The sequence below is a fragment of the Mastigoproctus giganteus genome, chromosome 9 (genome assembly GCF_048544385.1).
Source record: "Mastigoproctus giganteus isolate SK-2022 chromosome 9, ASM4854438v1, whole genome shotgun sequence".
In the NCBI taxonomy this organism is placed as follows: domain Eukaryota; kingdom Metazoa; phylum Arthropoda; class Arachnida; order Uropygi; family Thelyphonidae; genus Mastigoproctus; species Mastigoproctus giganteus.
Window position 1 is genome coordinate 41,885,731 of NC_143583.1, and position 16,242 is coordinate 41,901,972.

Genomic DNA, 16,242 nt, shown 5'->3' on the forward strand with positions numbered 1-16,242 from the left:
GATTTCCCTGAACAAGACTTTTTGTCTCTTCACTCTTTTACGGCTGCTGGAATTGCTTCCTTATTACGCTAGTCATTACTTAAGGCCTCATACAAATCGGGCAGCAAGAAAAAGATTAGATTAAAGATCTGTTCCTGGTGGACCTCAGAATTGTCTTCTTTAAGGAAAAAGGTACATCAAGCCCGTCGAAAATATCAGCGTCGACGTAGGGATTGGCACTCTGATGAAGTAGCTTATTTTTACTCTCAATATATTTCACTCAAACAACGTTATGTAAAGGCTATTGCCACACGTAAGCAGGAAACATGGAAGGAGTTTGTTCACACTGCTGGTAATGATAATCCTTATTTATAAGATATCTTATAAATTATTTATAAGATAGCTCGGGTCTTATTTATAAGATAGCTCGTAATAAGATTCACTCTTTAGATGTATACGGCACTGTGAAAGAAGATTTTCTGGAGACCACTGATTGGATGAATACAGTTAATGTTATTCTTGACAGACTATTCCCAGTGGATGAAATAATTACTAATTCTGTTGTACATTCAAATATTCGAGTTGCAAATTCGCTTTATACCACCAATATTCAGACAGAAGAATTTACCATCGATGAGTTAACCGCTGTTGCTAAAAAGATTAATATTAAGAAATGTCCAGGGATAGACCTGGTTGAAAATACATTTATTTTGCGATTTTTCAAATTGCGTCCACAAGTACTGCTTTTACTTTTTAACAAATGTCTCCAAGAAGGTCTCTTTCCTGATATGTGGAAAATTGCGCTTTTAAAACTGGTTAAAAAACCAGATAAACCAGCATTAAATCCCAGATCTTATAGGCCTATTGCACTTTTGCCAAATCTTGGGAAGTTTCTAGAACGTCTAATGACTCTGCATGTTACTGATCTTCTTCAGGCAAAAAATATGGTGTCCTCTAATCAATACGGGTTCTGTGTAGGAAAGTCCTGTGAAGATGCACTTGTTGAATTTGCTGGCAGCATTGAGAGTTCAACATCAAAGTACACGTTAGCTACCTTTGTTGATTTCGAGGGTGCTTTTGACTCTCTATGGTGGCAGAGTGCTCTCGAACGGTTACGATCAGTGGATGCTCTCAGCAACTATACCACCTATTTACAAGCTATTTCAGTAATCGTCACATTTTAGTGAAATCTAAATTTCAGGAGGTGTCTAGAGAAGTTTCACGAGGGTGTCCCCAGGGGTCTATCCTAGGGCCTCTTATATGGAATATGGTATTGCAGGATTGGATTTCCCGTAGTTTCAGTGGTACCAAAATCATCGCTTATGCCGACGATCTTACTATCTTAATTCATGGTTCATCTAGATCTGCTATCGAAAGTAATGCCAATGATGTCTTACAAAATTTATTCCAAAGGACAGTGGATAATAAATTGACAATAAGTTCGTCCAAGACTAAAATGATGATCTTTGGATCACATTTAAACCCTCAACGACCCCCTTTAGTGAAGATTAATAATAACAGGATTCCACTTGTCTCTGAAACTAAATTACTTGGGATTACAATCGACTCAAAGCTTAATTTTGTCTCTCATTTAAATACTGTAACAACAAAGATCAGAAGATTCACTGGTGCTATTGTAAAAATTTCTCGTTCAGACTGGGGACTTTCTAGACGTACCATGAGAATCTATTATAACGCCGTATTCCTTCCTATGGCTACTTATTTCGATTGAAGTTGGCTACCGTGCAACGCACAATATTATTATGTATGTTAAGAGCTTGTCGAACTGTTTCAACTTCTGCACTGCACGTTCTTGCAGGTGTATTGCCATTGGACCTTCACGTAGCTTACAGAGGTCTTTGTTATAGGTTAAAAAACCAACTATCAACTGAATTTATGGGTTTGGTTCTGAATATTAATTCAGATATTAAGCAAGAACGTAATCGTTTGTGGAATGAAATGATAAATCTGTGGCAGACCCGCTGGGATACGTCATCTGTCGGATCTGTTACTAGGACTTTTTTCCCTGAGGTGACCTTTTCTGTAAAGCAGAAACCTGCTTGGTTCTCTTTAGACTTATATACATCGTTCCTCTTAACGGGACATGGATCTCTTAACGAAAAACTATATCGTTTTGGTCTTTCTAGAACGGAAGCTTGTCAATGCGGGGAAAATGAAAATTGGAGCCACATTTTATTTGAATGTCCGCTGTATAATGACTTTAGAGATGTTCTTCGTTCATCAGTTTCTACACTCTCTCATGGGCATGAAACTTTGCTAGTGGGAGACAAGAATTCTTATGTTGCTCTTCAGCAGTTTGCATCTGATGTTTTCACAAGAAGAATTAGTTATACGGCTACGAATAATTCTACTCCTTTGTGTGGTAGAGCTGCTCAATAGGGAGCAACATTGCCTAAATTTGTTTTTTTTTAATTTTTATTTTTATTTTTTATTTATTTTATTTTTATTTTTATTTTTTATTTATTTATTTTTTTATTATTATTTTATATTATTTTATTTATTATTATTTATTTATTATTTATTTATTTATTTATTATTATTATTTATATATATATATATATATATATATTTTTTTTTTTTTTAACACCACGGGGAAATTCTTTTTCTTTTTTTTTTCTTTCCTCTTCTCTGGAGTGGGCCCCCAGAGGAATCTGGCCCATCTTTTGCCAACATCAGGTGGGTCAGAGTCTCGAATTGAGACAGTGCGAGCTCCATTGAGACTGGCCCACCTTCCCGTGGTGTGGACGAGTACCCAGAATCATCTGTCCAGGTGACTGATGATTCTGGGTAGCCAAGCGGTCAGACACAACAACAGAACACACACAGAATACACACAAACATACACTACTTATTTCTGGCCCTTCTACAGTGGTACTGTTCTTCACAGAGATATGAGGTGGAGATGAACTGACGTTCTAGGTGCCGCCCATTACAAAAACACATGTCCACTCTAAGTTAAGTTCTAATCACAATACTTTGGTATGAAGCTTTCGCAATAGAATGGCTCTGACAAAACTCATTACACAGAATCCTAAATGCGAAATTACCCACCAATCTTTCATCAATGAGGTGCCTAACACACCTAAGATTTCTACGTGTGTAACACAATGCATCATGGTTCTACGCGCAACTCCCCAGCTATGCCCTCTACAAAGACACCTTCACCTGTCAGACTGGTTTCTTCCTCAGCAGATGCTATCTTGAGTCCAGGTTGACTTGGCGCATTATGGCCTTAGCTGCCAATGCGCCATAAAAAATAAAAAATCAATCAATTGAGTCCAGGACTTAGATGTCAACTTCAAGGAGTTCTGTCAAGCTTGACAATATAGGAAAAGAATACTCAGTGGGATGGCCAAGGCTGCTACTCTTATAACTTGAGAACTGTATATGCTTAATCCAATCATCTGTGTATATAATTATGCTCTTCAATGAATATCCGTATAGTATGTATTTTGAAACAAATGGTTTGTACACTCATTTAATGTTCTATATATGTAGTATACTCAAGTCACTTCTCCATTTTCCTGTAATTTATTTTACTTATTTCTTATTTTACTATTTATTTATGTATTTTTGGCTTATTCAGGCAATAATACAGGGTCCAGTCACATTATTATGACCACCCCAATGCAGACATCACACATGCCTAACGAATCATACAGTGCACGTGTCAAGTTCACACCCCACCAGCATATAAGGCTTGATGTTCGGTATCTGTGAACAGAGTAACAGCCTCTGTCATGGGCAAAGGATGCGATCTATCAGACCTGGAAAAAGGCATGATCATTGACTATCAGGCCAGGGGCGCCAGCATTTCCAAAACAGTGGACTTCTTGAAATGCTCACATGCTGCAGAGGTGAAAGTGTATCAAGACCGGACAAATGGGACAGTTTTGATGACCTGACATGCCAGTTGTGGAGCCCCACACACCTTTGGTCCCAGAGGTGAACGTCGGCTGAAATGGTTGGTCAGGACCTATAGGCACGCTGCTATTGCTCAACTGGCTGTTCGCATGAACTGTGGGGCCACCAGAAACACGACAGTGCAGCAAATCCTGTTGCACATTGGGCTCCGGAGCAGACGCTTGGTGACAGCACCCATGCTGATGGCCGTTCATCACAAACAATGCCATCAGTTTGCACAGCAATACCAACACTGGACCCCAGCCGAGTGGCAATGGGTGGCCTTCTGATGAGTCACGGTTTCTGCTCCACCAAGTGGATGGATGGGGATGTATTAGGCGTGAAACCTCAGAGAACAGACACCCAGACACAATTATTGGCAGAAGGCAGGCTGGTGGGAGCGCCGTTATGGTCTGGGGAATGTTTTCATGGCATGGCTGGGGTCTGCTGATACTTCTGGAGGGCACCCTGAATGCAAATGGTTACCTATCAGTTGTGGCTGGTCAGGTACACCTGTACATGTTGACTGTGTTCCCTGGGAGTGATGGTATCTATCAGCAAGACAGTGCCCCATGCCATGTCACCAGAATTGTCCGTGAGTGGTTTGAAGAGCATGACGAAGTCTTCAACTTACTCTCTTGGCCACAGAATTCTCCGGATCTTAACCCAGTTGAAAATCTATGGGACCACCTCGATTGACACATCAGATGGATGGATCCTCCACCAAGGAACCTACAGGAACTCCAGAGTGCACTGCAGTCTGAATGGTCACAGATACCCGTAGCAACCTTCCGCGGACTTATTGAGTCCCTCTCACAGTGGCTGGTGTGGTGCATGCTGCAAAAGGCGCATATTTTGCTCCTTAAGGTTGTCACAGACATTCTCTCAGATATGCCAGACAAGCTGTACTAGCTACCTGGGAGTCTAAAACGCTGATGGAACTGATATTCGCGTGACATTCAAGTCAAGTGGACCCAATTTCGGCGAAGTCCGGACGGTCTGTGACAGCCAAAGCCTCTGCTTGCACCTTCACGATGGTGGGACTGTTGGTAATCCTGGGTATAACCTCCATACACAAGTACATGGTGGGTGACCACTCAGGTGTGAACCAACGTCAGCAAGGGTTGAGGTGTGGTGCCCACACCACATGGAGGAACGCCACCCCTCTATATTACCAGGCAGTACTAGGTGGTAGATGACTCTCATCAACCGGTGAAATACCACCACTTTGCTTATTGGAGGCTTAAAGTGGTGGAACCCATATTTAGTCTCTAGAGCTAAGTTCCGGCCAACCCTTCCCAATCTCTTCCATCATGCAGTATGATTGATTGACTTTTGAGGTTATGATGAACGTTGTGACGAGATCCAATATTCCTTACATTTCGAGGGTACGGCTCTAAAACGGTGTTTGCAGGCCGGCCACTAGTTAGTACACCGGACCGAACCTATTAGTAACTCTCTTGGAGGCTTCCGGATCAGCTAGTGTATAATCTTGCTACCTCTGCTCTGCCAGATCGTGACTGGAGGGAGTCCGAGTAGTGTGTATGCGGGGAGCATTGTCAAGGCCACGTTATGTCAAGGATCTGGGTATATTCTTATCACGTGTACACCATATCCAAAAATTTCATTACTTCATCCAGCATGTCCCACTCACTTTTTTTTACTATTGAATATACCATGAATTGTCGAACTAATAGAGCAAGCTTATCTGCGAAAAGATCTAAACCTCCCAAGCACTTCCTAATTCATTTCACAAATATACGAGGTCTCAATTCTAATCTCAACGATGTCCATTTCCATTTGCAGTCTGCCAAACCCCATCTACTTTTTCTGACAGAATCTCAATTATCAGTTGATTCAACTACTGCTCATCTCAGATGCTCAAATTATTCGCTGTGTGATTCCTTTCGCCTCAAAGGTGGTACTTGTGCATATGTCCGTTCTGATATTCCCCGTCAGAGACTTGGCAATTTGCGAATCTCCTCGCTTTGATCTTCTCTGGCTTAAAATCTCTCTACCTCATTGTGTCAAATTCATCTGTTGTCTCTACCGTTCTCCCAACTCGACTAATCACTTGGAGCTCTTTGACTTCCTCTCGTTGCAACTTGCTTTCTCCAGTCCAACTTTCCTAACAGTGAGATAATTTTCCTTGGCGATTTTGATGTTCACAACTCCAGCTGGCTTCCGTTTTCTAGTCACACCGACCCACAGGTCGAGATGCTGAGGCTTTTGCAATTACTAATGACCTAGCACAGATTGTTCATTTACCTACAAGAATAACGGACAATCCTAATCACACAGCCAATACGCTTGATCTTTTTCTCACAAACAACCCTTCTAAGTACACGGTCGAAGTGAGAGGTCCTTTAGGCACTTCAGATCACAACTTGGTGATTGTGTCTTCTCCGATGGAACCTTTATCTCATGGCTATTCCTAACCACGTGTTGTTCAGCATTACAAGAATGCAAAATGGGATGACCTGCGAGACTTCTTTTCTTGTTTTCCTTGGTCGGATTACTGTTTAAAAACTTCTGATGTTAATGTTTGCTCAGATCGTGTCAGTGAAATTATTCTTGCAGGAATGGAATCCTTTATCCCACACTCCACTTTAAAATCTCGTTCTTTATCTAAACCTTGGTTTTCCAATAAATGTCTAAGGCTGTTCAGGAAAAGAATGTTGCATATCATAATTTGCTTGTTTCTAATTCTTCAGTTTCATTTTCTGCCTACACCAAAGCTTGCAACAATTGTAAAGAGTTATTAATCGGTCCAAACTAGAGTTTGAACAGGCTAAGAGTATAAAACTTGCTTCTTGCCCTAATGGTAGTCGAGCATTCTGGTCTCTTGCCAAAGCTATTGGCCACAACTTTTTCCCATCTCTGCTCCCACCTCTGTCCACACCTGATGGTTCTGTTGTCACTTCAGCCAAGGATAAAGCTGACCTGCTAGCATCCCATTTTTCTTCCAGCTGATGTATTAATGATCTTGGTAAAACACCTCCCACCATTCCCAACATGCTCCATTCAGTGCCTCCTGTGGTCTGCCATCAAAAGGATATATGAGATGGATTTTGATGAATCTTGATGCTAAGAAAGCTCCAGGTCCTGATGGTATTTCTCCACTTGTTCTCAAAACCTGTGCTCCTGAACTTACCCCTATTCTTTGCCGCCTTTTTCACTTTCTTATTCCAAAGGTGTTTTTCCTTCTGCTTGGAAATTTGTCATATCCAGCCAGTTCCTAAAAAGGGTGACAAATCCCTCCCATCCAATTATCGTCCCATTGCAATTACTTCTACTCTTTCTAAAGTAATGGAGAAATCAATTAACCACCAACTCTTAAACTACCTAGAAACCTTCAGTCTGATCAACGATCGCCAGTATGGATTCCATCAGTGTCGATCCACTGGTGATATTCTGGCTTATGTTACCCATTTATGGACTAATTCAATGGAAAGGTTCGGTGAAACACAAGTAGTTGCTCTTAACATCTCAAAGGCTTTTGATCGTGTTTGGCATAAAGGTCTTCTAAACAAGCTTCCATCTTATGGTTTGCCAACTGTTTTTAGTAATTGGTTATCCAGTTTTCTCTCTGATCGCTCACTGAGGGTGATGGTAGATGGCTCTCTGCCTTCTAATTTCTCCACTAATGCCGGTGTCCCCCAAGGTTCAGTTCTTTCCCCCACTCTTTTCCTCTTGTATATTAATGACCTTCTTCCATTGACTGGAAATCCTATCCATAGTTTTGCGATGACAGCACATTGCATTCCACTTTCCATTTTGAGAAACCTTGTCCTGCTCAATCAGCTTCAACTTCTCGAAAATCTGCTACCAATTCCTTAAATGTCGATCTTCAGGTAATTCTCCAGTGGGGTAAAGACAACTTAATTGATTTCAACCCTTCTAAAACTCAGTCTTGTCTTATATCTCGCAAAAAGGATTTTTCTGCTCCTATGCTTATCTTTAGTGACACTCCGATTTCTAGGCAAAATGATATATCTCTTTTGGGGATTACCCTGACTTCTAATCTCTCTTGGCACAAGCACATTACAAATATTGCTTCCTCTGTATCTAAAAAACTTGGTTTTCTCTTTCGCTCTCGGCATTACTTTTCTTCCAAAACAGCTGCTCACTCTGTATAAATCGCAAATCCACCCTGCCATGGAATATTGTTCCCACATCTGGGGTGGTGCCCCCAAAACCCCTCTCAGGCTTCTTGATTCCATTCAGAAGAGGGCAGTTAGGTTAATTAATGATTCATCTCTAACAGAGTCTCTCCACTCACTTTCTCATAGACGTGCTGTTTCTGCTGCATGCCTCTTCTACAGATACTTCCATGGGCACTGTTCTTCTGAATTGGCTTCTATAATTCTTGGCCTCTCTTTCAAAACAGTTCGAACACGTGCCGCCACCAGCCAACATCCATTTACTGTCCAACTTCAAACCCAAGAACCAACATTTCATCTTCCTCATTTATTCATTCAACTGCCGTTTTCTTGAACAACCTTCCTTTTTACCATTAGCATTAGTAGAGGCATTTGATGCAAGAAAGCAAGCTTATGCAGCATCAGCCAAAAAAAAAAAAAAAAAAAAAAAACTCACTTCCACTTCACCCCTCTGTTCGTTCAAAATACCTGTCCAGCTGAGCCTTAAACTTACTTAGGCTATCAACCTCCACCACAAGGGATGGAAGTCTGTTCCACCAACCAACCACCCGTTGGCTAAAGGCAAATTTCCGCACGTCTATCCTACATCTGTCTTTCCTCAATTTGAATTTATGCCCTCTCAGGTGATTTTTCTGAGCTAGAGGAAGAATCCCATCAGCATTGAGCATGCTTAAACCATTCAAGGCTTTATACACCTCTATCAGATCACCTCGCTGGTGCCTAGTCTCCAGACACTGTAATTTGCAAAACTTAAGCCTTTCTTCGTAAGAGCACCCCTTTGTTCCATTCACTAATCTTGTTGCCCTTCTCTGTACTCGTTCCAGCAGCTCTACATCCTTCTTGAAATGAGACCTCCAGACCTGTATACAGTACTCTAGGTGTGGCCTGACCATTGCCTTATACAATGGAATAATCACCTCCTTATCCCTGCTGGAAAAATTCCTGTATATCATTGACAGTACTCCATGAGCTACTCTTGCAGCCCGTCTGCACTGCTCAGAGAACTTCATATCTGCCTGCACAACCACCCCCAAGTCCCTTTCATTCTCTACCACTGTCAGTGTAGTACCACAGAGTTGATACGTTGCTCTGGGGTTGCTGTTTCCCATGTGTAGTACTTTACATTTGTCAATGTTAAACTTCATTTGCCACCTCTCAGCCCATCTGCTCAACCTTTCCAGATCCTGTTGCAGCAGCATAGTGTCAGTAGTGTCCTTGACAACCCTGCCAACCTTTGTATCGTCTGCAAACTTGGACATTAAGCTTGATATACCATCATCAATATCATTTATAAATACAGAAAACAATAATGGACCCAACACTGAGCCCTGAGGGACTCCACTAATAACATTAGTCCACGATGAGCAGTGTCCATTGATTACCACTCTCTGTCTTCTCCCCCTCAACCACCCCTTTATCCATAGCAGCAATTTGCCTCCAATGTCACACTGCTCCAATTTGTGTAGCAGTCTTCCATGTGCAACGGTATCAAAAGCCTTTCTGAGATCCAAATATATAATATCAAAGTTATTCCCTGCATCCAGTTCTTTTATGACTGCATCATAGTATCCAATCAAGTTGGTCAGGCAAGACTTCCCCTTAACAAAACCATGCTGTGTTCTGAGCTATAACTGAAGTCTTGTCTAAATGATCCTGCAGTGCTTCTTTAACCAGTGCCTCCATTAATTTTCCTGGAACAGAAGTTAAGCTCACAGGTCTATAATTACTTGTGTCAGCCTTTGATCCTCCTTTGTGAATTGGGGTCACATTTGCACATTTCCAGTCTATGGGTACCTCCCCTGAGTGCAAGGAAGCTCTCATAATTATGGCTAAGGGTTTGCTTACTTCCTTTGCTGCCTCCTTTAATATAACTGGATAGATCCCATCCACCCCGGGTACCTTTCTTGTGTTTATCTTCAACAGTTTCTCCTCCACTTTACTCCCAGTTATTTCAAGATTCTGTAGCTTACTGCTAGAGTTGAATACACCTCTGGCATTCCCCTTGCTGAATAACTCCTCATGTGTGAATGTCGATGCAAAATATTCATTTAGTTTGAATGGGTCAACTGTTGATGATCCTGAGCAGGATCATCAACAGTTGACCCATCAATATCAAGTGGACCAATCTGATTCATCCCCTTCCTTCTAGAGTTTACATAAGTAAAGACCTCTTTGCTGTTTTTCTTTGCATCCCTTGCCAAGGATTTCTCGTAATCTGCCTTCGCCTGCCTAACCTCCTTTGTAACTTGGTTGCATATCAACTTGTATCTATCGTAATTATCTATCTATCATATCTTGTATCTATCATATCAAAATAATGTGTTAATTTGTAAGTATCCCATGCATTTTTCTTCTCTGCCATATGCCTCATTAGTTCATCTGACATCCATTTTGGCCTAAACCTTGAACAATATTTCTTAGTTGGTATGTAAAGCCTAGTAGCTTCCAAGATAAGTTCTTTGAATGTTTCTCATTTTGAATTTGCTGTTGGTAACATCATCAGTTGGTCCCACTGTATAGAATTTAAATACTGTCTCAGTCCATCGTAGTTGCCTTTACGGAAGCAATAACCCTTCCCTTTACCCCTAATGGTAGTTACCTCTTTGAGTAAATCCCACTTCAGCACACTGTGATCACTGCCACCTAGTGGTTCATTTATCTGCAGATTCTTAATGCATGAAGAATCACTGCTGATAATCAAATCAAGAGTATTACTCCCTCTAGTTGCCTCCCGAACATGCTGATGTAGAAAACAATCATCCAATAAATCCACAAAAGCCCTGCTAGTGTTTGAGTAACCAGCCCCCAAATTCCAGTCAATATCTGGGAAATTAAAATCTCCCATTATAAGACTCTCTGATTTACTGGCCCACTCTATTTCCCTGTACAGTTCCTTATTATACTCATCAGAGTCATTAGGCCTATAGCACACTCCTACTCTCAATTTTGATCTCCCAATGCTTGTCACACCAAACTGACTGAACACTGCACTGTCCAGCGATGTCGACTGGCTTCACTTCCTTGGTTTTTATGTGTTTCTTAACTAATAGCATAACCCCTCCCCCCTTCCTATCCTGTCTATCCTTTCTGTAGATGTTGCACTCCCCAAATTGCAGTTCTGCATCCCTTATATCTGTGTGACACCACGTCTCTGATATCCCAAACAATATCTGCCTTTGATGTTTTGAGCAATACCTCAAATTCATCAAATTTATTTACTAAACTCCTAGCATTGGTGTACACGCAAGTATTCCTGCACCTGTTTCTATTCTTAGCTACCCTAACACAACCCACGTGTTTACTTGTACGCAATGGCTCCCAGCAGTCTCTGAAATACCATGCATCTTGTTTTTCAGGCTTCTGCTCATTCTAATAGAAGCAGTGCAAGAATCTCTTTCACCTCTGCCAGTGGCTACTGTCAATCTATTGGTCTTTGTCTCCCCCCAAGCTAGCAGTTTTCCTTCATACGTATTTCCTGAAAATTACAGTCTACAGATGTTCAAGTCCAATGTCAACAAATATCTTCTTTCGTCTTCTCAACCTCCAATCCAAGCACGGTACTAAATACTATAGGTTCTAATATCTCTCGTGTTTGGGGTTCACATAAAAAAAAAAAAAAAAAAATTATGGATACTAGGCAGGTGGTCATAATAATGTTACTGGCCACTGTACTGTTATGGGCTGTTGTAACTACTGTTATTTAAATTATCATTCTAAGCATTGCAATAATGGTTCTTCTTCTTTTTTAATAAATGACAACCAGGAAAAGCAGTGCACTTCTTTTTCCAGGGCATGATCTTAATTTTTCTCATTTAGTTAATTTTTTCAATTCACTTTTATTTCCTATGGAATATAAACGATAAAATGGATTTTAAGAGGTGAGTACTGAGAGATAAGCTTTTGCTATAAAATTTTAACGAATTTAATCTTGTTAAATTAGTTTCCCATCTTCCATTTAATGTAATAATCTAAGTTATGCATTAAAAGAAAGAATGGATAACCACTTAATGTATGTTATCTGCAATTCCTAGTTTAGTATTTTGTTCTTTAACACCTCGAATGAATCAATGATACCATGACATCTTTTACTGATCTCACCTTGAATGAATTATAATTTTCAGGATAACATAGATCTGTAATGAAATAAAGCTTTTTTGCTTATCATTAAATGTTTTCATAGTTTTTTACAATGTATTATTATCCTCTCTATTATTTTCTAGGACCACCCATGCTGTGGATGTTACCTTGCCAGAATGCACCAAGAAACCTGGAGAATCTTGCTTCTTATGAAGTTTGATTAAAGTTCTTCACATTTTTGTTTACAGTGGACTTTTGTGCTAAATTTCAGGGCCAAATATTATGTGAATCTTGCTGAAGAAGAAGCATGATATAATTCCCTTACTTTGTAGTACAGGAATTACATCATCCAAGTTGTGAGCAGAGTCATATACATTTAAATCGTTTGTGACAGAAAGTTTTTTTTTTTTTTATGAAGTGTAAAAGTGGGAAGAAACATTGGAGGTATACTCTACAGAACAAATAAAAAAAAAAAATTGCATTCCATAATTGTGTTAAGTTGGTGTAATTATCTGGCTGTAAATTCAAAGGTAAGCTAATATTTGCTGTGTTATTACAAGAATTGTTTTTCTGTAAATTCAAAGGTAAGCTAATATTTGCTGTGTTATTACAAGAATTGTTTTTCTGTGCATGTTCATCTTCTGTATATATACATCATAAATATTTTATTGTATTTGTTAGAGTTTTAAATGTGTGTAATATTACTCATGAACAAACATATCAAACAAGTGTGTCATTTGTGAATATATACATTTGAATTGTATACATTTCAGTATGTTTCACAAGCTGATTCTGGCCTCAACAGATAAGTTAATTTGAATGCCATTATTTATAATAATTTACATTAGAAGAAGGGATTTTTTTTTCCACATGTATAAAAGTTTTTGTGATAACTAGATATTGTAAATGTTATGTAGCTTTAATGATGCTATGTAATGTAATGTTTTTATTGCAGAAAGAGTTAATAGCACCTTTTGCCTCCTACCCTGCTCAAAGGAGAAGTGGCAAAAGGACAAATTGTTCAGAATTTCCTGATGATAAAATGAATAATGAAAATTCTAGGAATTGAGTGTGATCCATCCTCTGCTTCTAAACCAGACCCATTGTAATGTGTAGTCTATAATGCCACTGTTAATATTTTTTGGGAAAGAAACCCATTGACAAAGAAAGAAAAACCAGTCCTTTATAATTGTTAGACAGTTGCGTATACCTATTTATGTATACTAGTAAGTTTTAAAGCAAATGTTTGGGAAGAAAATTATAAAAGAATGTTATAAACCGTTAAATATATATTTGAAATAAACAAAAAGTGAGGTATGTATTTTCTAAATATAATATTCATTTCAGAAAATTTTCAAATTTTATGTAGAATTCCTGCCCTGAAATTTTAAAGGAGTTATATGTAGATTAGATTTTAAAAAAATTCACTCAAAGTTTATAGGCATTGTTGCATATTTATAGTTAAGAGCATTTTCTAAATGCTTTTCAGAGCTGTGCCCTCTTTGCAAAATGAGTTCATCTTTCATTCTCTGATTTTTAATTTTTTTATAAGTTTTGTTAATCAAAGTTGTTTGGTATACCTGCCAGTTTTTATGATTTATTCATAGAATATGTATAAAAGGTTGTCTTTATATGATATTTGATATTTTGAATTTTCATGTGTCTGCTGTGTGTTTTTCATATCATTGCAGTGCTGCGCTTCACATTGATAGAAACCTACTGAAAAATGAAGTTGTGATTGACATGTATTTATGGGCATAAAAGTTTCAATGATTTTGTGTTTTGGTCCTTGTGAATAGTGAGATTAAGTTGTTATTGCCTTATTTACTTCTAACAAACAGTTGGATAACAAAATTAAGAATCATTATCATTAGGTGTTTATGGATTCACATATTGCTTATGGTCCCCTGTATTTTAAAGTCAGAAAAAAAGGAATTATGTTTTTCATTTTGTGCTGATGTGATATTAATATAATGCATTGCAGAAAAAATTTGATTTCTCATCATATTAAGTGTATAAAATGTGTTCAACATTGTTAAGAAAACAATAAAAAAAAAAAAAAAACGTTATTTTTCTCACGTGGAGATGAATTTGGTTGTTATTCAGATACTCTGGTATTTCAGTTTTCAAATAGTTTCTGTGATTGTAAAGAGCATTAATTAATAATTTTTGGCTTTTTGTATGTGTAAGTGTTTTATATATATATATATTGCATTATTTACTGTGTGTGTGTGTGTGTGTGTGTGTGTGTGTGTGTGTGTGTGTGTGTGTGTGTGTGTGTGTGTGTGTGTGTGTGTGTGTGTGTGTGTGTGTGGCATACACATACCCACAGGGAGTCCTCATTATCCAAGGATAATTAAGACCAAGAAAAAAAATACTTAAAGTGAATTCATTTAAAGTGGGGAACAAAATCCCATACAAAATAAAGTAATGAAAATAAGGTCTGTTGGGACCTTAACACAATAAATTATAAAAATAATGATAAAAAAGTTTCTAATTAAACTTGAAGGATATGTAAAATGACTACTGAGTTGGTTTAATTAAGACACTTTACCACTTAAACTATTTAATTAGTTTATTGGAACTAGAGGACAATTATTACAATAGACAACAGACCCAAATAGTTCCATCAACTAAATAAATTGGCTATGTTTTGGATTGTTTGGATCTTTGGTTTAGGATAATTTTATAACTTGACCAACCTGTACTGCAGGAGTTTCCAAGCTATGACACTGGAGAGAACCTGTGGTGCCACACTGACTTACAACTATCTACTTTTTTATTTTTATAAATAAAAATATAGCAGTTTTAAAAAATGATTAACTGGTTAAAAAAAAAAATTTTCTCAGTTCTGAGATTATAGTTGTGATTCTGAACTTGCTGTTCTGTGTTTTTTTCTGATTGGAGGTTTTGCTCTGTATAATATTTTTTGAGTCTCTGTGTTCTCTTTTTCTTCTGGTGTTTCTTTGGTTTAGAGGTCCTGCTCTGTATAATATTTTGAGACTGTGCTCTTTTTCTTTTGTGAGTTGTTAGGTTTGGATGTGGCTCCTGTTGATGTTTGGTTTAATTTTGTCCTTGAAGTTGAAGAACTGTTGGTTGAATTGCATACCTCTGATGGAGACATCTTTGTAGAATTTTAAAAACCCAGGTTTTTTTTTTGTGAAGAACAAAAAAACCTGGTAAAATTCCAGAAGATTGCATTGGGGAGAGAGAGAGAGAGAGAGAGAGAGAGAGAGAGATTGGAAGGTCAGCTCTGATCTATTCAGTCTTACAAATTGTTACAAATTCTGTGAGACTCCCTGATGTAGGTGCTTCCACAGCCACATTCTGTGTGGTAGACTGGACTTCTGAGGTTAAAGGTTTTGGCTTAGTGTCTAACCATATTTTTAATGAACAATAGTTCTTGAAAAATATGTTGATTTCCTTAGTTGTCTTGCTCTGTCTGATTCCTGGAATGAATGGAATAATGATATAGGTTTCAGATTTGGTAGATTTTGTTAGTTGAACTTTCTAGTGGTTTCTTTTGTGATTTTATTACATCTTTTAATGGATAATTATCCTTGATAGCTGAATTCTTGATGTAAGCAAGTTCTTTCTGAAGAGCTTGGCCTTGGCAGATGTGTTTAGGGCTTTTAAGATGTAGGTCCTAGGACACCTGCCTTTGTTGAATGAAGGTGACAGCATCTAAATAGGAAAGAAAACTCCAGTGTCTGTTGGCTTTCTGTAAATGGATTTTTCTAGGTTTTAATACGTCCAAGAAAGAAAGTTTCTGGTTGTTTAGTTTCCATCTTGATGTTACATTTGCTGTGGAAGTAGTTGAGAGGCTATTGAAGATGGTTTGGATGGTGTCTTTTCCATAGCTCTATATTACAAGAATGTCTTTGACATAATTGGATCCAAAGGTTTGGCTTTGTCTGATTATTTCAAAAAATTTGTTTTGATGTTGGCTATTTCGACAAGCAGAGTTGACAGGGAGTTTTCCATGCTAAGACCTGATTTTTATTTGTAGACAGAGTCTTCAAACTGGAAGTAGGACTCATCATGGCTGTATGGAAATCTTATATATTTCCATACAGCCAGTGGTCTATGGATTCTCTGA

General features: G+C 38.4%; 1 protein-coding gene across 1 annotated transcript in view; it reads left to right on the plus strand.

Moving 5' to 3' along the window:
• The window catches only part of Dnz1 (DNZDHHC/NEW1 zinc finger protein 11), a 115,053-nt gene extending 102,642 nt beyond the window's left edge, over nucleotides 1–12,411 (plus strand). Inside the window, exon 8 of the mRNA XM_090381350.1 lies at nucleotides 12,287–12,411. Coding sequence (XP_090237476.1) covers nucleotides 12,287–12,363 — 77 coding nt within the window. The 3' untranslated portion in view covers nucleotides 12,364–12,411. The remainder of the gene's footprint in view (nucleotides 1–12,286) is intronic.
• The last annotated feature ends 3,831 nt before the right edge of the window (nucleotides 12,412–16,242 follow it).